We start from the raw sequence: 25076 nt of genomic DNA on the forward strand, positions 1-25076 counted from the left end.
AAGTGTAGATATCCCCTTGGTTTTACTTTAGAACGTAAATTTAGATTTCTCCGAAAAAATTAGAGGGCGTGGCAAACACATCAAATATAGTCCTTTGAATGTACACTACCTAATGATAATGCCCTATTAATATGGCAGTTATTCAGAACACCACAGTAACTCGACAATCGGTAGAGCCATCATGTAAATTTTAAATATTCTAGGTATAGGTAAATGCAAAAGAAAATTTTCTTTTACCTTAAAATTCAAATTTTACAACGTGATAGAGTGGACATTCCTTGATCAAAATGTCACAAGTTCAATTTTCCTATTGTAGTTTTTGTACAATACCCGACAGTTCCTTTCATTATAGATTGAGCAAGCTCATTTAAATTTTCATCGGAATTTCCCAGTAAAATCCACATCTACACATTGTCTCCTAAATGTCTGCAAAGTTTGACGAAATTCTCTGCAGCGATTTATGAGGAGATGTGCTGACAAACTGTTCATCTTCATAGTCAAGATATGGCAAAAACTCTAAGTTGAAAAGTGCAAAAAAATTCCCAGAAAAAATATAGGAAACGGCATTTCCTGGTAAATTGCAAATTGTCCTGAATAATTGCAAAGTTTGACGAAATTGTGTGCAGCGGTTAAAGAGGAGTTGTGCTGAAAACTATTCATCATATTCAAGATATGGCCAAAAATCTAAGTTGAAAAGCGGAAATTCATTATTACCTCAACAACTTGCTGAGTGGGGTATAAAAAAGCTGTTTGTATCATGATCAAAGCATACAACCTGGCCATTACTGTGCAATTGTAGTCCACAGTGGAACTTGTTTCTTTGTTGCTGCTTTTATTTTGTCAACATTATTACCTCACCAATCCTTGAGTTGATTCAAGATGTGAAAGATAATTTTTTTTTTTGAAATGGTACAAATATATTTATTGATACCACATTACAAATAATATATAAGTACATAGATGTCATAATTCCCAAAGTCTACCATGCATAAACTATTGCAAAGGGAAACTGCATATTTACTGCATACATATAAATAATAAAAATGTACAAAATCTTTTACAGTTTAAATGCATGTAAATATACATGCAATCTGTATATATATAAATAAAGTTTATATACAATATGTACAATGCATAATGATATAAAATCAGAACAAAAACAAATGCACACATGACCAAATCCTGCAAACTCTCTTTTTTAATGCACTTTGAAATATTTGGCAGCCAAAGTTGATTATTATTTCATTGGCAAGTTTGACAATTTACAAGTCTGTTTGTTTCTGTTTATTACGGCAAAAGCACATGAAGAAACGACAGTCAAATCTCCAATTCCGGTTTTCCATCACAATCTGATCTTTGTGGTCAATAAGTTCCAGTGGTTTGCCTTGCTTCAACAATCTTTCCTTTTTCTGATCATTTTCCTGAAAGAAAAAAAAATCAAATCTTTTAATAAGAATTATCTTTCTTTTGCTTTCTTTGAAATGTTTCTATCTTACATATGCACTCTTAGCATGGAATTAGAACTCTTTAGAATGCAATGTTAACTGCCTCCTTAAATTTTAAAAACCTTTAAACAATAATCAATATAAACAATGACAATCCCTATTCTTTACCTCTTCTTCATTTCGTCTCCTTGCAAGTCGCTCCACATCATCCATATCATACAACTTGATTTCAAATGGCTCCTCCTTGATTCTCTGGATTTGCCTTGTGTCCACCCAGGCCTTAGATGAGGGACTTGAGACGACAGACCCTTTACCATCAGGACTCTCCCCTGATCTAGCTGGGGCAGAGCGACTCCGTTTGGTGCCTACAATAACAAAAAGGTTCAATTAAACATTGATTAATGAAATTTATTGTTTTTCAGTGAAGGAATATATTTCAGAAAAATTTAAGAGGGAAATACTAACTTGACTTCTTTTTTTTGGATCCCTTTTTCTTATCATTGGGGGTTTCGCTGTTGCTCTCTTCCTGTCCAGAAGATGTTGCTGATGCCTCTTCACTGTCTCTCAACATGCTTTCATATCCACTGCTGGTCCCCCCATGAAGTTTGTCCTTGATCCCCAGCTGAGACCTCAGATCAGCACTGACAGTACTACTGTTGTCACTACCATGCCCACTGCTGGAATGGCTAGGAGTGCGGGGTTTTGTCACTGTGTTATACGGAGAAAGTAACTTTTTCTCATGTGCAACAATCCCACTGTCATTACCACTGTCAGAGTCTGTTCCTCTACTGGACGCATTCAGTTCAACTACACGACCGTTGCCAACTTTATTTTCCTTGTCTTTTTTACGAGATCCTTTACTGGAAAAGATGGGGAGTTTACTGGGAGATGGAGATTTTGATGATTTTGAAGATGGACTGGTGGTGACCGGAAGAGACGACTGTGACGACATTGAAGATGTTGAAGTCTGACGTGACTTTTCTTTTGAACGACTGACATGACCACCTGGTGAAGATGTTTTACTTGTGTACGAGCCAGGAGATTTGGGGCTGAGACTCAAATCCTTACAACGTGATGGACTAGCACTGTGAGATTTACATAATTTAGGAAGGGGTGGCTTTGACTTTGATTTCCTAACATCAGGTTCCTCATACTTAACAAGTGAGGTAGCTTTCTGGTAAATATCCATATTGTGACTAGAAATCTGCTGCACATGGTTGATGATGTATTCTCCTCTCATGAACTTCATGTCAATTTTTTCTTCATAATTAAGTTCATTGACTAAATTTGGATTTGAAGCACCATCAGGTGTACGATGTAATGAAGATATTGGTTTAGCTTTGTCATAAATGAATAAATTCTCTTTGATTTTTTTATCAAGCTCACACCCTTCATAAGATTGATTCTGGTTCGATTTCTGCTGATCGGCACCAAATGGTTCTGCAACAAGTGTTTTCAAGCTCTCCACAGTCAATGAATGAGGAAAGTTGTACTCTTTTGCAAGAAGAGGTTCATTTTCACAATCTGAGTCCTCGTCTTTGCTAACACTACTGAATGTATCATTGTCTGGGATATCCACATTTTTCAAGTCACTCTTTTCTAGTTGTGCATCCATCTGCATTTCATAAATAGATTCCCTGTTAAGTGAATTGCTGGTATCACAAGCATCCACACTGCTATCAAAACTAATGTCACCAATATTGCACTCTGCCATCTCATCTGGTCGACCATCACTGCTACAGGGAGCTGTGTTCATGGTTGTTTCACACTGAGAGTCAACTTCCATAGTAGTTTCTAACTGAATGCTACTACATGAAGACAAATCCTGAGAAGTATTCAATTCAGAAACCCTCGCATTAAGTTCACAACCAAAGTCACTAACTGACACAAAATTGTCACAATTTGTTTGGGTTTGTTCTATCGTCACAGATTGTATCCAATCTTTGACTCGTTTGGTGGGATTGGATGGTGTTGGTAAGTGTGACTTTTGCAACTTCCCAACAGCTTGCGAGTCGCATTTAGTTTTTCTTGGAACTGATGGTGAATTCATGGGTGACTGTTTTGGCGTTGAAGCACTCAGTTTACGATGAGACTCTGCCTTTGTCTTTTTGTATTTACACTGGGATTCCATGATATCAGAATGATCCTCTCTCTTTGGAGCAGTTTTACTATCAACAATTGTACTATGTTTCTGAACCCAGTCTCTTACAAAAGGCTTTACATTTTGCTGGTTAGCTTCAGTTTTTTCCTCAGATTCATGTAAACTTACTGGCCTTGAATCTGGGCCTTGCACAGCCAATGAGGAGTTGCTTTCCTCACTGAAAGTGCTCTCAGGACGTTCTTTTATGTCAAGCATTGGTTTGGACTTATGTTTCGATGGTTTTTCAACTTTACAACTAGTGTGCACAGATAACTTTGCATTGGTTGCTTTTCCTTCTTTGTTTGGCTGTTGAGATCCAGCTATCATTTCAATGGGTCCATCTACCCATTGCTCTTCAGCATTCATTTTGGGATTGAATAGATGTTTGTTTGCAGGATCCAAGGTATTGACAAGTTCTTGTTTCACAAAAGCCTGTGGTCCATCAATCCACTGCTCCTCCATTAATTTGCTCTTTGAATATACTCCAGGCCCATCAATCCACTGCTCTCCTTTTAGCTGTTCCGATGTAGGTCCTCCTTTCACTGTCATCCTTTGAGGTGAATCTTGTGATCTAGAACGTGTGGGAGTTTTGAGAGGATGTTGACTCTGCCCCACACTTGGTGACATTGGTGGTGACTTTGCATGAGAGGACACAACACTGACATCCCTCACTGTTGACGGTAGTTTAACAGGCTGTGGCTGGAATCTAGGAGAAAGTGTTCTATTCACATTGAAATTCTCATTGTGAATCATAGCAGCTCTCCCGTACTTGAAATCTGAAGATGCATGACTACGTCCACTATCTGAATTGGATCCCTCATCCCCAGATGACCTTGACCCACTGGGTCGTCTAGGTAATCTTGGATTTGTCCTTGGAACAGACCTTGGTGGTCCTTCATTGTCTGTGATTTCACGGTCACTGAGAGACTGCCCATTAGCACCAACATATATAACAGTATCACATGATTGTTCACTGCTAGAGGTATAATAGTCAGGGTCTGAATGAGAAGAGTGGTACAGCATATCTTCTCTGAGGGTTCCCATTCTACAGCCTTTGAAAGGTCTCCTAAGTCTTCCATCATCTGTGGAACTGTCATCAGAGCTGGTACTTGAAAACTACAAAAACAATGCATTGATTAAAAATAAATTATATACATATTGTAATTATTATATATAGAAAAAAATTATGAGTAAAACATATTTGCTAACATGGCCAAGTAATGATTTGATATTTTTGGACATTATATTGAATCTTATATTGCAACAGAAGGGCAGAAATAGCTGAGTATGTGTTCCAGACTTAAAGAGATTGGCTACTACTATTCAATTCAAAAGTTTAAAGCAAAAAATATTTAACATTCACTGCAGACAGAAGAAAAGACAAGAAAGGGACAAAAAAATGCCTTACCTTTGTTTTTCTCCTCCTCATTCTGTGAATCCTTGCTGCTAGCTGAATAACTTGTAGGGTCTCGTTGTGGTGACTTACTGACGAGGAGACATGAACAAGCATACACGTACGGCAGGATATTCCTCCTAGAGAATCCCTCAGCAGCTGGGCCACTTTGCTATCTCTGTAAAACAAAATGATTTACACAGCTATTTTGATTTTCACATGTTTCCAGGGCTATTCTTTATTGAATTTAATGCACAATACAACAATCTTATCTAACCATTTAATGAACACAACTTCCAAGATATGTCTTGAAACTTCAACTCACTTAACAAGCAAGCAGGATATGTAATCCACTAATTACACAAATTCCTGCATCATGGGTAGATCTCAAGATACAGGTAATTAACTATTTGTTCATTCTGGATTGAGTGAATTTATCTCAATAATAGTTCTTTGGCACATCAAAGGAATTTATGTAGATAATAACATTTACAATCCAACCAATGGCCGTTATTCTTTGTCATAATGTCAAGAGCCAACAGACAGCACTCAGTGCCGTTCAAGATTCTACCTCATGAAGCAATCTTCTACATACTTTAATGATAATCTATCTCTTCTTCATTAATAGGTAATAAGACATGCTGGAGTTAAAAAAATTAGTAACATCTCTGATTTTATATTCCTCTTTATAACACCTTAATAAAAAAAATTGTACCTCTTGGCAACACATCCTGAAAATAGGATATCTGCCAATAAGTTCAAGATACAATAAACACTGTTTTGCCCCTCTTCAGTGTAAAAATCTGTTTGTCATTATCCTAGGTTTTTCTTGTTAATTTGCTTCCTATATAACTTGCACTATAATTATTTGAAGTTGAGGCCAAAGATTTTGAAGCGTGTCAAAACTAGCTTTTTAATCCACAAACGAATTCATTATGGAGATATTTTTTTCGTAGGCATTATGACATGAAAGTCACTCTAATGAGAGGAGAATTATCAAGTCAAGCTTCAGAGATTCCAAATCTGATCTTTTTTACACAATTTGTGGACTGTACTTATTAAAGCTAATGAATTTAAAATAATAGGCTTTTTTACAGAGGTTAGAACACATTATTATATCTTTTCGACACGTGTATATCATTACTGTCATTACAACTTTTTTCCTTAAAAATAGATTATTTAGGGATCAAGAATATCCACTGCAATATAAATTAGAAAAGCAGACAGAGAGTTTAGGCTTACACACTGTTTCTTCACTTGGTTCTTGTGAGGTCTAGAGTTTTGAAGTATATATATCTAATACCTGGTACATACGGCAAATAAAAATATAAACCAAAAGCCAAGATAAAATGCATTTAAAACAATGATGCTTCAATGCTAAATTTGATTAAACAATGAAAACCCAACTCCTAGCATTTGCACAAAATGATACAAGCTTGCTTCTTTCAAATGTTTTAAGATACTGCTTGCTACAATGTATATAGACTTAAGTTACCTGTGAGGTACATGTCTTTGACCATTAAGAAGAGCCATGATGACATTCCCCAGTGCAGAGAGACTAAGTGAGACATTGTCAGGATCTTTAGACTTTGAAGAACTTCCAAGGTCAATGAGATGAAGTCTGCTTCTTCCTCCAGCCACTGAAATATTTAAGGTATTCTAAAAATACTTTGTAACTCTGTTTACGATAAATATTTGTTTTGAAGACATGTACCTAAGATTTCTGATGTTGTGAAGTGTATGTATATCATTATTTTATTTTAACGGTTTGATAGTGCTGATGATCTGTGGGTGAACAGGAAAGCATTATCTTTTCTCAGTTCTTTAGCAGTCTGATTGATTGAAGATTTGGCTAAGTTTAAACAGAGAAATGGCATAATTGATGTTAGTCCGGGGTAAGGTCTACTTGATCTGAGGAGAGCTGTTCCAAAGCTGAGAAACTATCAACCTTTCTGTGTACATTTTGGATTACCATTATTGATTACATTCACTTTGGCCACTTCTGTATCTAGATGCATTCTAAATAACCCACTGATTTCAATACCAAATCAATGGACCACTTCCCCAAGCAGTGCAACCATATTAGACCGATTCAAAATCTGTCATCTGCATGTGCTTTCTAGAGTTGATATCTCCTTTCTTATAAATCCCGAAAGCATTTATTTTTCAGCCAAGACATCAAGAAAAAGTGCTTCAACTTGTTGCTTTTTTATCAAGAGAAAAATGCTTTCACTCAAATCACACAACCAGTTGAATTGGTGCCGAATCAAGTTTTCAAATTTGATTTAGCCAGGATGGAGGAATTCCGTGATTGGCATGCAGCATACAAAATTTGATTTAGTGAGCCTCACCAGGGAAACTCAAATTTGCATTCAGGAGAAAAAGTAAAGAACATTACCAGTTCCTGTCTGAGGAAGGGAACTTTTACACTGATAATCCACTGCCAAGCCTAAGAAATTTTACTACTGATTTTGAATTAATTGTTCAAATATAATTTTACACAAAAGGTACTTAATTGAATATGATGTCTATTTGTGATTTTAAAATTTTATTCCTTTGTGTAAAGTTTTTGCCACCTTATACAAAAACAAAGTGAAAAGTCTAGACTGAAATAATCTCACAAATGTAATTCTTGATAACATAACATTTTTATTTTTCAAAATTACTGATAGGTAGATACTCTATTTCTTGTTTCATTTTTCTGATTAAATGCAGATTAATGTTATTTTGCATCAGGCAAAAGGAAATCCCCTAAAACTGCAACTTTTTATTCAAATCTTTCTTTTATAATAAGCAATAAAATATTTCACTATACTCCACAATGTAAGCTTATATTTGGTACAAAAAATATGCTGACATGTTTGAATCAATCTCTGACAACTACATTGTAGTCTGGTCATAAGAATGAGTGTATAAGAGAGAAAGTCCTTACCTCCTGGAAGTCCAGCTTGATTTGCTTTCTCTATCCTGTACTGATAAACATGAAGTGTGAACACGATGTGAGATGATCTCAGCTCCTCATCTTCTGCAAAAATATTCAAGGAAACTCAGTTAACAAATAGTTAGATCTCTACAAATGTGCACTTTTAATAAAAAGTTCATTGTTCTTTCTGTACTTAATAATCAGGCATATGTTCATTAATTCATTAATCCTTGAAGCAAACCAATTTTTGGCCTGGATATTGCAAGAACCTCATGGTGTGGCACCTTTGATGAGAAAGGTTGTACATTATACAATGAAACTCCTAACCCTGTTGGAGTAGCCCTTTGTTATGTGAATTCATATTTTTGCAGAAGACTGCACCTTGATATGGTTGGCTAGTACTAAGAACAAGAGAACAGAATTTCCAGATGTTTGCTGTGTGTGAAATAAATTGTCAATTTCAGTAAGGGTTAAAACATGTTTTCTGCCAACAGGGGAATTTTCAGGTTGAATTAGCAGCTTTCATGTCACATAACTGCCTACTTCTTGGCTTGCTACAACCCCTATTAATATGTGCAGATCAGCTTGGCAAAGCTATTTTAGCATGTTTTAGCCAGCTTCAATGGACCCCACAATGTTACCTATCAAAATTCATTAATCATATGCACCTCATGTCAATACTCTTTTAACTACATCTGCAGAAAGTATTCACCAAAGCATATTTTAAATATTGGTTCAAACATTTATAATTAAGATATTGGTTGTTTTCTTACAAAATATTTTGACAAACAACTAGCTCCTAACCTTGAGCTCTAGAGGCCAAGGCGGCGTCTAAGTAGTACGCCGCTCGCTCAGCGGAGGGGGCTCGGAGCTCGCTCTGGTTCTCCAGCTGAGTTCCACAGATTGGGTCCTCTCTCAGGTACACACCAGGGGCTGTTCCCACACCGGCTTCAGTATCTTAATGAAAAGAAATGTAATATTATTATTATGTTTCCTTTTTTAAAATGATCACTCAAAACAGGGCACATTAGTTGCTTATTAAAACTAGAAACAAAACTGAAATTCAAGTTTATTCAACTAATAAAACAAAAAACATCCGAGTGAGCAGACTTTATAAAGATCTTCGTTTTGTAGCCATTTGTGTTTGAAAAAAACAATGTAATAAAGTTAAGGCCTCTTTAAGCAGGAGTAAATGGTAAATAAATGAAAAATGCAAAAAATCAGCACCATATTGTGCACTGTGGTAGAGCTGTCAAAATTGACACATTTTCACTCAACATATACCTCATCTCGGGTAATTAAATAATGGGAGGCAATTAGTTAAAGAAACCACCCAGTGTTATACTCTCATTAAAAATCCATTTTTTGTATCAAGTTTATGAATACAATACAATACAATGAACCCAAGGACCAGGTCAAAAACCTTTCAAAAAATATAACTCGTCTTTAATGAGTTATGTAATTTGAGAACTTTTAAAAAGAGGTAAAATAATTAAATTAAAAATAATGTTCGCTTCTTTAAAATGATGATGCTGAAAGTTTATTATAGTTTAGGCTCATATTTAAAATACAATAACTAAATTATTTTTTGTGAAATAAAAACTAAATCTAATTTTTCAGAAACATTTTACATCAAGATTTTTCAGATCATAGCTTAAATTCAGCTTTAACTTTATAAATTGTTTATTTGCGTTGTGCAAGTGCAAAATTTAAAGGATTAAGGATCTTTTTTTCTTTTTTTCCTCAGTAGAAAGTATAATGCTATGCACCAAAAATGAATTACATACACATCAAGCAAATTCTTCTCAAAATCAGGTGTTGCAAAGATAATGTTTCTTGCCAATTAAATCCCACCTTTATCAAATGCCAAAATATGTACAACAGATTTTATTAGATATTTTTTCTGTTAAATAATTATGCAAGTCCTTTTGATTTCCAGACAAAAACATCAATACATAAAAACAGTTTTGACAATGAGTTCCAGCATGCTTTAATGAGCATTCTTATTGCAATAGATTCTTGGAATATGCCCATCAGTGCTATTTATCAATTCAAGAGATATTTCAAAGATCGTATGATGAACACTTAGAGAGTACTTGTAGTTAGCAGTCTGTTGCATGTTTTTCTCCAATAAAAAAGTCGTGTAATTAACACTAATCATGGCAGTGAATTCATGCAGACATCTATAACTAGGATGAAATGGAGTTGGTTTAGGTTTGTATTGTAATGCAATTACTGGCTTCAACAATGCATATAGTCTCCAACATAGCCAAAGATGAATTTCAGGTGCAGATCATTACATGCATTAATGCCAGCAAAGCTCTCCACAATACTTTTACCAACATTCTTTTTTTTTTTGATGCACATGCACAACACATGCCTATCTGATCAACATTTCATCAAACTATCATTTGAAGAACTTCTTACAAAACAGACCCTAACTTTTAGCTTCGAGAACACAATTATTTCATACAATGTAAATAAACTTCCTGCCTTACACCAATCACTCTCTGGTATGCAATAAAACATTCAAAGATGCCTTTGCACAACAGAAGAGATGCAGCCACACAACAATGAAATAGTGAAACACAACTTCCTCCTTATGTATATAGATTGAGTATTTTTATACATAAAATCAAAATTTGCTTCAGAAAAAGGAGAAAGAAAGGGGGGACATAGATATGCAAGACAAGTTAACACATATGGTCCAGGATTTTTACGTTTCATGCTATTATAATTCCTATTTTTAGTAATATGGAATGAGAGTGTTACACCAAAATATTTCATACAAATTGATTTCTCTTACATTTTGCCACCTCTGCCAGTAGATCTTTCAGTTGTTCGTTTTTTCCGGACACTTCTATGGCTGACACCCTGACAGAAAACCTGGCTCCCGTTTTGTCCTTCTGCTCATCGATGAGACGAAAAAGCCAAGAAATGGCACAAGGCATGATTCCCAAGGTCTGAGCTGACACGTCTTCTCCCATCATAGTATGGGATTTACCTAAAAGTAAAATGCACCAATGATCAAATAATTACACATGTATTACAGAACTTCTAGGTCATATGAAGATCTTTCTAGCAAGTGGGGGCTTTCTGCTACTAACTTGTACAGAGAAAAAAATGACAAGGCTCTTTTAATAGATGTTGACATAATCCACAGGATTTGAAACTCACTTACAGGTGGAAATGAGTAATAACCTCCAATATACAGATAAGATAAGATAAGATAAGATTTATTAATACCAAATACATTAATACATTAATACATTAATACATTGTACATTAATTGTAAACCTTCCATATATAGACCTTTACAATAATTGTAGCACTGATACATGTATATCATTTACAATTAACATGTCAAAATAAAGATCTCAATGCATTTAAGATCTTGGGGTATCTGATTCCCTTTTTTTTATTGAATTAACTTTTTATGGCTATAAAATAAAGACATGATCCACATTCCAGCACTGACAGGAGAAGAGAGCTATTTTCACTTCACACCAATTCCCCAACTCCCTAATCCATCCCATTAACTTCAACCATATCATCATCAAAAATAATCACTCTCTACAGACTCAATTCAATAAACAAAGTAATTGGCAGATTTAGATATTTGGTCAGATGACAAGCTCTTTATTGGAGGAAGTGAGGACTAATTTTTTTCTCTTCCAATTGGAATCAAATTAATTTAATTGATGAATGAAAACTTTCTCCAGACATGATAATGGTCTTGAATAGAATCTAGTTAGGAGGCAACTGATATTTGCATGTTTTTATTTGATTGAATGTCCAGTTGCTCAGTCTCTATAACAAGGTTCTAATTAAATTTTGGCACATCTTTTTTCTGTTTTGGTTTGAGTCATCCCTCACCAACTTGTGGGGACACTGACATTCTCAAAGAGCAGCTCAGGGACTGTTGATTATTAATATCATTCTCAGCAACTGCAGCAAAAACTTAACCAACCAACACAATTAGAGATGCTTTACTCATATAATATGCTTTTGATGAATACTAAGTAAACAGATTATGGTTTTATTAAAGCTCCGACATATTTGCATCAAGAACTTTAAAATCTCAATACTCGACTCAAATTCTTTTACAATGAACGTTAAGGGTGGTTTAAAAGCATAACAATATTTTAATGACAACATAATGATAGAAAACAAAGGACAAGATAACAAATCCCTTTAGCCCTGCCAATCTAATTGGTACAAGAGAAACATGAGTCAGAAGCAAACTCTCTCACTGGGAAGATCCGGGACTGTCAGACAGACAAGATCCAGGGAGCCCCCTAGTGGCAAGGGGAGGTAAATTTTGTGTCAACAATTAACAAACTATTCACTTGGTATGTTCATGGCAACCTTAAAAATGTTGTTTTTGTTATAGTAAACTGTTAACATGGTAGAGCTCCCCAGATTTAATTAAAGGATCTGTTTCTCAGACTGCTAAAAACCCAGAAAATAAAAAGCTTACAGTGTTCACAATCAAGGATACATTATAGGCAGATATTTCTCTCAGGTTATGTTTAGGATATACAAACAAAATGTCTTCCTCAGCATTAGTCATTTTATATGTAACACGTAAAATTGCTAGTTATTCTGCCTGTGCACATCTTCACCACATTTAATAAAGGCTTTCATGTAAAACAGATGTATCTTCTGCACACCACTTTAATTATCTAACAAAAATTGCACATTATGTCTCTGAGCTGATGAAAAACTATTTCTGAATTAATAAATCTCATATGGGTTGAAGAAAACATCGTTAATGATCTAAGTATAATGACATGTGACTTCAACCTGTAGCAAGAGGTTCTGAGGGCATGACAAGAGGCATCATCAGCCCTTAAAAAAACGGGAGATGAAAACTGTTTTTATTCCTCCAAAGAATGTGTTCTTTGTAGCAGTACAAACCTTGTCTGGAATATCCATAGGAAAACAGGCAGCCGTCAGCTCCATTGACAACACCTTGTATAATGTCTGTCAGGCTGCTGGAACAAATCTCCGTCTGAAAGTCACAAAATTTCAATTAAAAAGATTGTACAATGTTGCCAAGTATCCGTCTACTTTGTCTTAGTAGAGCCATAAATTTAATTTAATTTTAATTTAATTTACAACAGTAACAATTTCAAATCCAGCACACAACCAGTAGTCATGGCAGACAAATATTACTATTTCCAGCAATTTATTGAAGATTTAAGTTACCTGCGAGTCATCAGGTGAAAATACTGCATCAAAGGCAAACATCTTAGGAGCTGTTGGTGTGGTTCTACGATGAGATGAGGTCGTGACCCCAACTGTGGAGGGGTCAAAGACCGTGACCTGTTTCTTCCTTGGGTCGATGGATAAACAGGACTGTGCTTGTCCTTCAGAACAAATCTTTAACATGACCTTTACCTATAAATCAACCAAAAATTATAAGTGATTACTTTTATGTACCCATGAATTTAAATTGCTATCAGTTTTTATTTATCTTTAATATCAATAACAACCATAGTAATTTTAGGAATTGCATCTCCTCGCTTTCCTTTAAATCTATGCTGGTGTGTCCACATTCACTGTAAAACATGATTTGAATATCTTAATCTGCACCTGCATACAAATCAATACATCAATCAAATGCATTAGAAAAAAATTCTTGATTTCAATTTCTTATTCATTGATTGGAACTAAATTTAATATTTCATGAGAATCAGAAGCATGATAACAGGATATTAGTATGAACAACCAGAACACATTTTCTCTTTTAATTTCTCAATCAATCACATTGATAGTTTTGTCATTTGATTTATTGTCATTTCAGAAAGTACGACATTTGCCTCAAAAATGGTGCTTCAAATTGAACACCTGCATGTACCGAATGCATATTTCCATGAAAAAAGAAGCAAAAACTTAGAAATGTGTCCATGGGCTATGAATGCCCCACCCTGGGTTCATTTGTAATGCAACATGAAAATTTGTAGCACTGTATGACATCTGAATAGTTTCTTTTTGAATCTGAGCTATATCATTAACGCAAAGTGTGAAAGACCAACTACATGTAGAAGATGGACATTATAGAAACACTTTATTCTTCAAACATATTCATGGCGGGACAAAAAAACCCCAAAACAAATCATCATCTAAGGGAAATAATAAATTTTCATCCCTAAATGCCTAGTAATACCTCCTCCATCATCTTCCTACACTTTTTAAAATTCAAATTTAGAACAACAATTTGTCAAATTTGCTCATATATTTTAAAGTGAAATGCAAGTTTTTTTGTCAGTCAGAGGCCCAAGTCCAAGACAGTCTTGTATTACTCATGATAACCCTTGCTCAATGGTAGGAATAGGGCCTAAGATGGCTACAAAATTAAATCAAATCCTGTTAAATCAGTCTTTTTTGAGAGCAGTTCCCATGAAATCAAATTTCCCTTGTCCATAAAAAAGCCGTTGCTTCCACTATCCTTCTACTTGCTCAGTAAATCAAGCACACAGTGCAAATGGACTTCATTAAGCAGGGTTTTTTTTTTTTTTTTTTTACTTTGAGTAGAACCTGTTGAATAATACTGAATTAGGAGATGATTAAGTTTCATGCTCTCTAAAACAGAATGGAAATTGGATGGATTTTTACACTAACTTTTGATTGCATGCCCAAGATGGGACAGCTATATAGATTTCCTTTCCTCCCTCTGCAAAGAGAATGTAGAAGTGGCTACGGTTTTTGAATTATTACAAATCTGTCAAAACCTATTCTTTTAAAATAAAATTCACACACTTTAACCACAGAATTTGTTGATATTTTATGGTTGTTAAAAAATGTAGCCAATAACCATCTACCAAGAAGACCATCAAGAGCACGGCTGGTCAGCTGACCATAAAATTGCTTCCCCTGGCGTTTCTTATTACTTTCCATTTTTTTGCACATTTTCTTGGGCATGTTTTGTGCAGTTTTATAATTGGCAATTTTTTTTAATGTTTAACAAATGCTAAACCAAATAAAACATTCAGAGAACATTACTGGAACAGTACTTCAGGAGTTGGCAACCACATGTTAACAAACAGCTGCCTATAAGACTACAATGTTCATTTCACATGAATTATTAACGATAAACAAATCAGGCCTCAAAATAGCATGAAAGTTTGTTAGTTTATTTTTTTTTTATTTAAAGTGTATAGAGGACTCAGGGGGGGGGGGGGGGGTAATATTTAACAAGCTTTAATTGTTCCATGTAACATAAGTTCTGCCATATTTCATTAATCTGTCCATCTACATTTAGGTCTGATCATCACTGAATCTTTAAATAAATATTAATAAACATATCATTACTGGAATCAGCCACGAGTCATAGCCACATCATCAGGGGAGACATCAATTGGCCATTAAACCATCCCTATCTCATTTTGTATGAATATTTATCCTTAAATTTATTTTAAAGGAATCTTCAAGAGATGACTATCTGCTAATGTTTGCCGGGGCTCCATTCATCCTCTGTATTGATGCCACTTGTAAAATCGGCAGTGTGTCTCCTGCCTTATACACATTCAAATACCAAATTCATATTCCTAGTAAAATCAATCTTCTATAATTACTGAAATTTTCCCTTGAAATCTATGGTCAGACAGAAGTGACCACAGCCTGATGATAAGTGCTGGTATAATTTGAAGTGGGTCGAGTGTGGTGGAGTGGTGGCAGTGTCCTCTGAGACATTTCTTCGTTGATTTGTCGGATACTGTAACATGTTGACAGGTCACTTTAAACCTTCTGATTATTACTATTTACAATAACAGATCTACAGTTACATATCAACTGTAACGTTCCCACATCCGATGACAGATCAATTTTCCAATAAAGAAACAGCTTGATTCAGCTCCGATAGCTAAGCCATCCACTTAATATTATACAGTAAATAAAAATAGAATGATAAAACAAATTTTTTCATAAATTGATAAGATTTTTTTCTGTGTTAATTACTTCTGGAAATGATTATGTGTTGGAATCAAATATTCAAGCAGGTTACTTCATACAACATGAAAGGGATGTGAACTGTTCATTAGTTGACCAGGAAATAGAAAGACCCTTTCAATTAGCAGGCAACAAGTTATCATCTAAACCTCTCAACAGTCACGTCAAGTGCAGAAAAATTAATTATCATCAATTTCAAAGTCTTTTCTCCTACTCTCAAAATGTTTCCAATTAAAATATACAATTTTTCATCATGTTCCATCAAAGTTTAATCTTGCTGATTATTTCTGAGTCTGGAATCACGGTTTTTCATTCATATGCAGGATATGGGATCACGAAAACATCAGAGAGAGGTGGTATATCTGAGGTCCCCTGTTTCCTGTGTGTTATTGTCCCCAACTTCTGATAACATCAAACACATTGCTAATCAGAAGAAATTCTTTAAACAGTGAAAATTTTATGTCTATCAGATAAAATCTTGATTTAATCTTTTTCAGATTATCTGAAAACAGTTCCATAGTGGGTTCTGAACTATGTTTTATGTAAAATTTCAAATGACTTCAGAGCACCACTTTTTAAAGAGGTACAGCATCTATGGGCCACATCACTCACCTAAGATATAGTGGAACATAGGGATGGTTTCAACATCAGTATGATCAAAAATGACCCAGCAGTTATGGAGCATAAATAGGCATAAAAGACTAGAGTTTATAACAATCAATTTTCTGATATATTCAATACCAATTTATTTTGCAAACCACATCTCTTTCTTATGAGAGTTCATATACCACAAGTCCTATCTATCATTCTTCTCCTATCCATCTATTTCACCCTATTTCCACCTTACATGACTGACAGAGAGAACAGATGGCTGCATGATCTGGTCAAACAGTTAACTGACCAAACCCTGTATGTCTAGACTCCAAATCAAGTTAACATTCTTTATACTGGTACACCTCTCGCAAAAAAAAAAAAAAAATAAAACAGATCTCTTTGAGAGCAGGGTTTTTGGGAAAATGCAAAATGTACTTAGAAAAAGATTGCCCCAAAACAGCAGAGAAATTTAATCATCAATTCCTTTCTTAGTTGTTACAAGAAAACAATTCTATAGTATTTGCCAAAACAGTGTTGAATAACATGTAATCTATTGATCAATAATTTGTCCTAGTGACAATCCCCCACTGAATACTACTGGTCCTGGGTGTGGGTCACAAAGAGATGGGTACAAAAAGATGGTAAACCCCCTCTCCATTAAATCTAGTTTGTCCTTATGGTCCAAGTCACAGCAAGAGACTGCCTCCCTAACCCTAATCCTCCAATACACTTCTAGTTATCCTCAGATTGATACCAGATCCTAATCTATTACAGTTATTATACAGGCTCTTCTGAGAGGGTAGCATTTCAATCAAGGTCATGGAGGGGTGATAATTGGGGATAATCACTTTACTCATGAGATTTTTCACAAGGAAACAAACCAATCCTGTGCTGTCTTGACCACCTTAAAGAATCAAGAAGGATGGGATTGAACTTGTATACAATATTTGTTTACATAGCTGGACCCCCCTATAACTCTAAAGCCTTGTGAAGCTGATTGTTGTTGATTTTCTGCGAGAGAAATTTTTCTGAAGAGAAATATTCCCACCCCCAGAAACAATTTAATAATATGTTCATTCATGAAATGTCTACCAAGACATTGGTCTTCAATGTTGAAAAACATCTTACAACGCAAGACCATTGGATATTGCATTTCTTCCTAGCAGCTATGATACATTGATATGACCGATAAAATTTTGAGTTGTTAGTTGCAGGGCATGAAACACATTAAAAAGTCCATCCTATCCATTCAAAACAATACTAAGGCCAAAAGAATCATTTCTGACAGCTATACTATGTAACCAACTCCCCCAATGTTTGGTTAGCTATGCCAAAGATTGATTGCTTCTCATCAAGTTTACTTCTGACACCTCATTTCTACAGCTACAGATAATGGTCAACACCAAGAACTAGGAATACTCTCTGTCTGTTTAGCTAATGAGCTGTACACCTATAAAGACCCTCTTTACACATCCCTGGCATGTCTGACCTTTACTAACATATGTAGCAATGATGTTTCTGCAACAAGAGCACTGGTATATGTCAGACAAATTCAAAGCTACTGGTTTAATTCCATTTTCACAGTTTGATCATTTCCAAGCCACATAGGTATCTGGGCTGTTTCAAACTTTTACAACTCTCAAGCACTGCCAACTGTCAGTCTGTTGATAGATGGATATGCTTGACCATGAAGTTTCCCTACAGGAGAGAACATAATAATCACTCCTGTAGGCTAAAAGAAATCTATGTTCAGTGCTGAAAGATACAGGTACATCTATGTTTTCAAAAATTCTAATTTTTGTTGGAGTCTAATCCATCACTACTGATATGAGAGACATGTTTATGGAGAGATAGGTATTCCCTGTGTGAAGAGACTAGCCAGGCCCTCATCTATCATCCCCCTGGGTGCTGGACCTTTGAGGGTCATAACAACCTTGGACAGTTCTGGCAGGTTTATGATGGAATCTACATATACTGACACTGAACATCCCGAAGTAAACTACATACTTAATCTTGAGCATCGGAAACCTGTTTTGGTCACTTTTATGCACTCATCTGCATCGATCTTTACAAGATATAACAAGAAAGACATAAATCTTCTTTCAAACTTAAGACTCCCTTGAAATATGTTGATATATGCCTACCTTTCCAATTCCAGGTTGTTGGAGTCGCCCTGCTGCCCTCAGAAGACAGGGTGGGGCTGGGGGTGGGGAGTTCTTCAGCACCTCATTGTACTTGGTGTTGTATTGTGGTAGATCTGGTTCCTGTTGGTGGTGCTTCTTCTTCTTCTTTCCTAGTTTTTGTGCAGCCCTAAAGAACAAAAATTCAAAGATGGGTTAATACAATAAACTACTTTAAATATACGATAAATCATTCAGAACAAAGCAATTTTAAGGCTGACATGTAAGGGACATTATAATGTACATGCCAGAAACTTCCACAAAATAAAGGAGGTGCATCAGAAGTTCAGCTTCTCAAAGCCCTCATTCATAAACTTCTCCTGTGACTTCAAATGTAGCCACCAAACTTTTAACCTACCCAGATTGAATGATAAATGTTTAATGCTAGGCATTTTCACATTCTTGATACATATGTTTACTCAGCAGGAAATTCCTGAAAAATTAACAGATTAATATCTAGCAAAAATAAAGTTCCTTCTAATCAAAAGTTTACATAATTTGTATGCTTTCATCAAAGAACAGGAAAACATTTATTGCATTATTCCAGAATAAACCCAAAAATTCTGGAAAGATCATATAAATAATAATTAATATCATCTGTTCATATGTTTCAAGGAGTCTTTGTTAAATCTCTAAATGGAAAAATTGTACAAAAATGAATTCATACTTCTTGTAGAAGTTAAAGAATACTGTTTTGAAAGAGAGTTAAAGATCCGAGTGATGCTCAGATACATGTAACATCCATGAACAAAAAGTCAATTTACACATAGCTTTTTCACATTGAACTCTATGCCATATTTTCATTTCATGAATAATCTCATCAATCAAACATGATTTATATAAATATTCCTCCATTCTGCCAGATCATGTCTCAAGATTTATGGACAAAAGATTTAGATAGATAGGTGTTTGATATAGGGGAAAAGTTGATACTGAGACATATCAGGAGTTCCTTCAGTATAAAAAAAAATCTAATGTGATTTGTTTTGAAGATTACCCAGCAATTAGTCGGAAATGATATTTGTCTTGGCCTCATAAATCACTCTCTCTCGATCCTCTGCTATTATCCATCATGGGGTATTTACAGAGGCAAATATTCTGTAATATTTGAATCTTAATGTGGTATGCATTGCAAACTCTATATGCTGATATTAAGGACTTTTCATCTATCAATATTTTTCACTCTATTCAAATCAACAGCACTGCTGGGACTCAAATCTAATCAAAATTTATCTATAGCACAAAGTTGTTCCTTATTTTCATACTTTCAAGATTTTAGTTTCAAACCATTTCAGAGTACAGTTTTTTAGGGATAATGATTAACCATGGGACACTGCAACTTTCATCATTGTTAATTCATTTTACCTAGTACAGAATTCTTTAAGTTTATATATGTAGTACATGTACTGTATATGTATTTGATGGCAATTCTTATGACTTAGAAATAAGCTAGACCATAAGTTTTTGCTGCATGTTTGATCTTAATCAGTAACTTTGTTGTTCATTTGCATAAAAAAAAAGTGGAATTGTAGTTTTCAAACTCTGGCAAAATTGTTTTGTCAACTGTTTTGTTTTTTTACAGATTTTGTTTGCATGACTGGGAAAAAAGCTGTAAAGAAATTACAAAGAAAACAACAGTTTTCTCATAAATTAATAACCCATCAATAACTGTTACGATATTTAAGAGCTTTCTAATTTTAGGAGTAACTGATATTGATTGACTGCCATATCATCTGTACTCTATTCCCATTTGAACCATTAATAAAATTAATATGCCTGGAGACCATATATGACCTTAATTAGTGCAAAAACAGATGGCGGGTCAGCTATGTCCATACTAATGCTTGGCTGCTGATGTGTGTATTTATCTAATACAGGAACTCTGCAACATTTTGCTTTTGATTTTGACCAGCAAAAGAAAACAAAAGTAAAAACAAACAAAGAAAGAAAAAAAGACAAAAAGATAGTTAAAGCATACCTGTCTTTTACTTTAGGTGAATTCATGATTTGTTCATAACCTGGTATCCAGAAGTAATTTTAATCCAGTTATCTATTACACATCACAACCACAACATCGGCTAAAGCTAGAGACTGTGTCGGAAACTTGCAACACGTAAACCGTCACTCATACCCACTGCAGTCAATACAATGTGTGTCAAGCAATAACTCAAAAGTTTTACCCCCACAATATGCACACATCTCTGTCAAATTAGCATTCTGAAGGAAAAATCACTTCAGAAAAAATGACAGGAGAACTGCCAGATGCCCATCAATTCTAGAACCAATCCAGAACTTCTCCAGGTAACTGTCAACTTATTCCCAATCACAGTTATCCAATAGCTTATTAAGCTTTCCAAAGTTTTTGTTAAAGTCAGTAAATCCTTGACAAACAATATCATCAATCACTACACTGCATGTGAAAAGTGATCAATGAGGGAGTCGAGGAATATAATATCTATATCTGAGTACACATGCTCTGGGTTTCTGAGGTGCTTAATCAGTAGTAATCAGTTCAGCATCTCTCTGGTTGTATGGCACACAGGATCCCGGGAGGCTACTACATTATTACCTACTGGCTTCAAACTTTCAATATGCCTAATCAACTTAAAACTCCCATTAGCGCTTTATGGCCAACAGTTTATGTGCAACATACACAGAATTAATTTCCAATCCATATATATCAGTGACCAGGAATTCCCAGTACTGGGGGAAAATGGCATTCAAACTTTTTTTTCTCCCTGTCTAGTTTTGAAGTAAACTTCAGGCTCAAGACATTTATGGTCCTCTATCTTCTTTTGTCTTGTAAAATCTCAAAACATCAAAACTGCCTTCTAAGATGTAGAACACTTTTTTTGCCTCTGAAGTTGAAGGGTTCTTGCCAAAAATGATTTTATTCAAACATATTCTGTGACAAGGATCTTGGCAAACACAGGGTCTTATTTACACAAGGATTCATCAATAATTTGTCCCATCAAGCCACATTTATGACAAGCAGCAAGCTATCCATACACCACCAACTTGTTGATTATTGGAAGAAATGAAAACACAGATTCACTCTAAAAGTCCATCCTTGCCACTCAAATGACATACCTCTTCTACATTCTCTGGCTACAATTTTTGAATAACTAAAATGATAAACAATATCTCTCTTCTCAAATACTTTTTTCACCAGTTGTGCATGTTTATCTAATCTTCCTTCCATACCCCCACCCCACCTAATACAAAAAATGGAATTAAAAAATTCTAGAAGATAATTTTTCTGACACTTACAAGTCACCTAATTTGAAGACTGTTTGACAGAAAAATATATACTTGTACATGTATATATGTGGCTATGTACCTACATCTGGAATTTTCATCATTCCAACTACTAAATACCATTTTATGATGTATGTGACCTGTTGTCCAGTTTTATTTTTACTGCTACAGAAATAACATGAACTTTTTCAGACAACAGCACATGGTAACCTCTCCAGGAACAGGGCTTGCTAATGATGTGTCTGTTCTCACTAAAGATTCACTCTTGGTGGTTTGACATCTAATGGCTCAGCAACAAAAATGCTGGCACCCAGCACCATGAAAATGCTCAACAATTCTTGCTCAAAATTAACACTGTGAACACAATAGGACTCTTAAATAAGCAATAAGTTGCATCAATTCATTTTTATATGGAATACCAGTGCATATGTAAATAATGGCTAGTCTCTGTGCCCTTCCAGCAACCCTTGGACACAATATCGATGGCTGATGAAAGATGCATCAACACAACAGGTTTATGAGGTATCTAAAGGCCACTTGTCAAAAAGAATAACCACTAACAATAAACAAATAATTTTTCCCGTCACAGACATTACATCAAATTAGCATCACCTCAACCCTGCTCAGTAAGTGTCCATTCCAGCTTAACAACAGACTGAATATTTGCCTCATACCTAACCTCCCTCAATGTACGTCTTTTGTTTTTAAGAAATTTTAGAGTTCATGATATTCTTTGATATCTGCATACATTCAATAACATGATTTTTTTTAATCTTCCTCATGGAAGTATCAGAATGTGGTTGCAAGTGGTTCAGCCATTTTAGATAAGATATTGAATGAAAATGTTCAAAGATTTAATGAGAGCTGAATATTGTGCAAACGCAGAAGAAGGGAAGGGATACCAGTAGGTCACTTGGTGACTAATTATGACTATCTCACAAAGAATCGGGAAAAACTCAGTGCTAACAAGTCCAAAACAATTTTGATCATGCTTTAAGGAATAACATAACTATGTCAAATGAGTATTTCTTCAGCTGTAGCCATTTCCTTACAACTTACACCATGAATATAATGTTTTTGATAGCTTTTTTTTGTTGACCTTGCAACTCTATCACATGTCTTTTTGCAGACTCCATTGTGTTTTTTCCTACAAAACCAACTCCTAGATCAACAAGTGATATAGCATACATTGCCATGCTCCAAGCTTTCTATACTTTTCTTGGCAAGGATATCCCAGTGGCAACTTCCTCACACAAAAACATTAGAAATCAATTACTGGGTGCAAAACTAGCTTTGTTATGTTGACAGCCTGAAAGGGTACATGTCAGACGTGAATTTGTGATCAAATGATAAGATGAGGAAAAACAATAGCACCAATTAGAAAATATAATACAGTTTCTTTCTCTACTGCACACCAATTGGTTGGGGTTTTTATGTGTCTCTGATGGAGAAGCCAGGCTGAGAGGCAGCTCTGTGTCTCCCTTCCACTGATCGTGAGTCACAATGGCTGCCAAAGTGGCTCATTCCCTCTTTCTCCTTTCAATTAATAAATGCAATTGAAATTTATTTCCAAAAAAATGTTATCATGACTAAAGAATAATAAAATATGAACTGTTTTTGCTTTTTCCCCCATAAATTTTCAGAGATATAGGCTTATATGTCAAAATGGAAACCAAAATCATGGCTATTCCTTATAGATGTCATGGTTATTGTTTGAATTAATCAATGAATCAAATTTTGACTTAAGAAATAAGAAAACTTAAACTTTTTAAACTAAGAATTGCACTGACATTTACAAGGTTGATGAAGGGGGTAGACTCTTTATAGGGGACTACTTTCAATTACAATGGTGAAGCAGACACAGACTATAGGTGCACTCCCTCAATGTGACACATAAAAGAAAATTGAATTTCACAATGTCATTTGTATTGATCTGTCAGAAACCTGCTAATATAAACTGTACAATGCCACATATCTATCACTATTCTCCTTTTTAATGGACTTTTTTGACACTAGAAGAGTGCCTAGTGGGGATTTTTTAGCTATCAAGTAAGATTTCTTTTTACTAACTCATGAACAATTCATGAGGAAGAGTTACATTTTCCATGCCTTTCAGTCAACTCTGGTAAATCTTGGACTATTAAATCTCTAAACCTAAATCTATGTACAGGCAAAAGGGAAACAGTTTTATGTCCTACAAGTGTTACAAATTTCATGGTCTTTTATAGCTCAAGTTTACTATGTTGCACACCCCATCTCATAAAGTCAAGTTAGATTGTGTAGCATCTAAACACTTTTTCTTCGACCCGTTTCATGCTTGTTTTATTCCCTTGGATTAATATGTTTAAATTCATCTCTAGACATTTATCAAAAGGTTTCATGTGCTGTGACTGAAATTTCAGACTCAAAGGTGATACCGTTCCTATTTCATTTCATCATAAAGTTAACGATCTTGTTCTAGGGAGAATCAATGGTAAATCCCTCACCCCAGCTGAGAAGACAGCTGAAAACTGCATTGTGACACCTTTACCTCCATGTTTGCTTAATTTTAATGAGGTATAATTAATCTTGTAGATGACATATTAATTCAATATGACATCTTATGTACCACCGTGTATCAACTCAACTTCCCATGCGACTGGGAAAATATAATGTTCACTGTCTTTTTACAAAATGGGGATACTCTAATTCTATGCCACCTGTACCTACTTACTTGGTGTATATTCTAACAATGAAAAATAATTTGAATACAGAAAGTGCAATAAATTTAAATAATAGAACTAGAAAAGTACAGAGACTTGCTATTCTGTATTTTTTTTTTAATCTAAAAGTGAAACCGTTATAAATGCAAATTTTACCCCAGATAGCTAAGAACCACCTGTCCCTTTATAGAATTTTCCCCACATCAAGACAAAAACATTGGCTCTGGTGACTCAGACGGGATTCACTGGACATAGTGTCTACTTTGCTTTTAAAGAATGAATGTCATTAGGAGTTCAAAACAAGATTTAATTAATTGAAATGTGATTTATGTACTGGTCAGCTGTTACCTGCCCATAGCTGGGGCACCCCGGAGAATGAATCACATGGCCATTGGTGTTTACTGAGCCACATAATGAACAACACGAGTCTGTTTTACTCAGGCAGTTTGTTCTCCATCAGCTGGAGGATTAGGAGTTAGACTGTTAAT

The 25076-nt window shown here is 35.0% G+C and overlaps 1 protein-coding gene across 4 annotated transcripts in view; it reads right to left on the reverse strand.

The window, feature by feature from the left end:
• Positions 1-904: 904 nt before the first annotated feature.
• LOC134250549 (kinesin-like protein KIF26B) overlaps positions 905-25076 on the reverse strand; it is a 59442-nt gene continuing 35270 nt past the window's right edge. For 2 of the 4 annotated variants that reach the window (XM_062732914.1, XM_062732916.1), the window contains 12 exons: positions 18593-18758; positions 13113-13304; positions 12822-12915; positions 10708-10905; positions 8706-8858; positions 7911-8003; positions 7377-7427; positions 6474-6618; positions 4994-5156; positions 1911-4701; positions 1614-1810; positions 905-1421 (listed from right to left, as the gene is read on the reverse strand). In XM_062732914.1, the coding sequence (XP_062588898.1) occupies positions 1263-1421; positions 1614-1810; positions 1911-4701; positions 4994-5156; positions 6474-6618; positions 7377-7427; positions 7911-8003; positions 8706-8858; positions 10708-10905; positions 12822-12915; positions 13113-13304; positions 18593-18758 (4402 nt within the window). In that variant the 3' untranslated portion in view covers positions 905-1262. Of the gene's footprint in view, positions 1422-1613; positions 1811-1910; positions 4702-4993; positions 5157-6473; positions 6619-7376; positions 7428-7910; positions 8004-8705; positions 8859-10707; positions 10906-12821; positions 12916-13112; positions 13305-18592; positions 18759-20606; positions 21144-25076 lie in introns of those variants that run through there. The other 2 variants (XM_062732917.1, XM_062732915.1) reach the window with 2 other exon arrangements.

The sequence above is a fragment of the Saccostrea cucullata genome, unplaced genomic scaffold (genome assembly GCF_032062105.1).
Source record: "Saccostrea cucullata isolate Sc308-1 unplaced genomic scaffold, CSIRO_AGI_Scuc_v1 ctg5854, whole genome shotgun sequence".
Classification (NCBI taxonomy): Eukaryota; Metazoa; Mollusca; class Bivalvia; order Ostreida; family Ostreidae; genus Saccostrea; species Saccostrea cuccullata.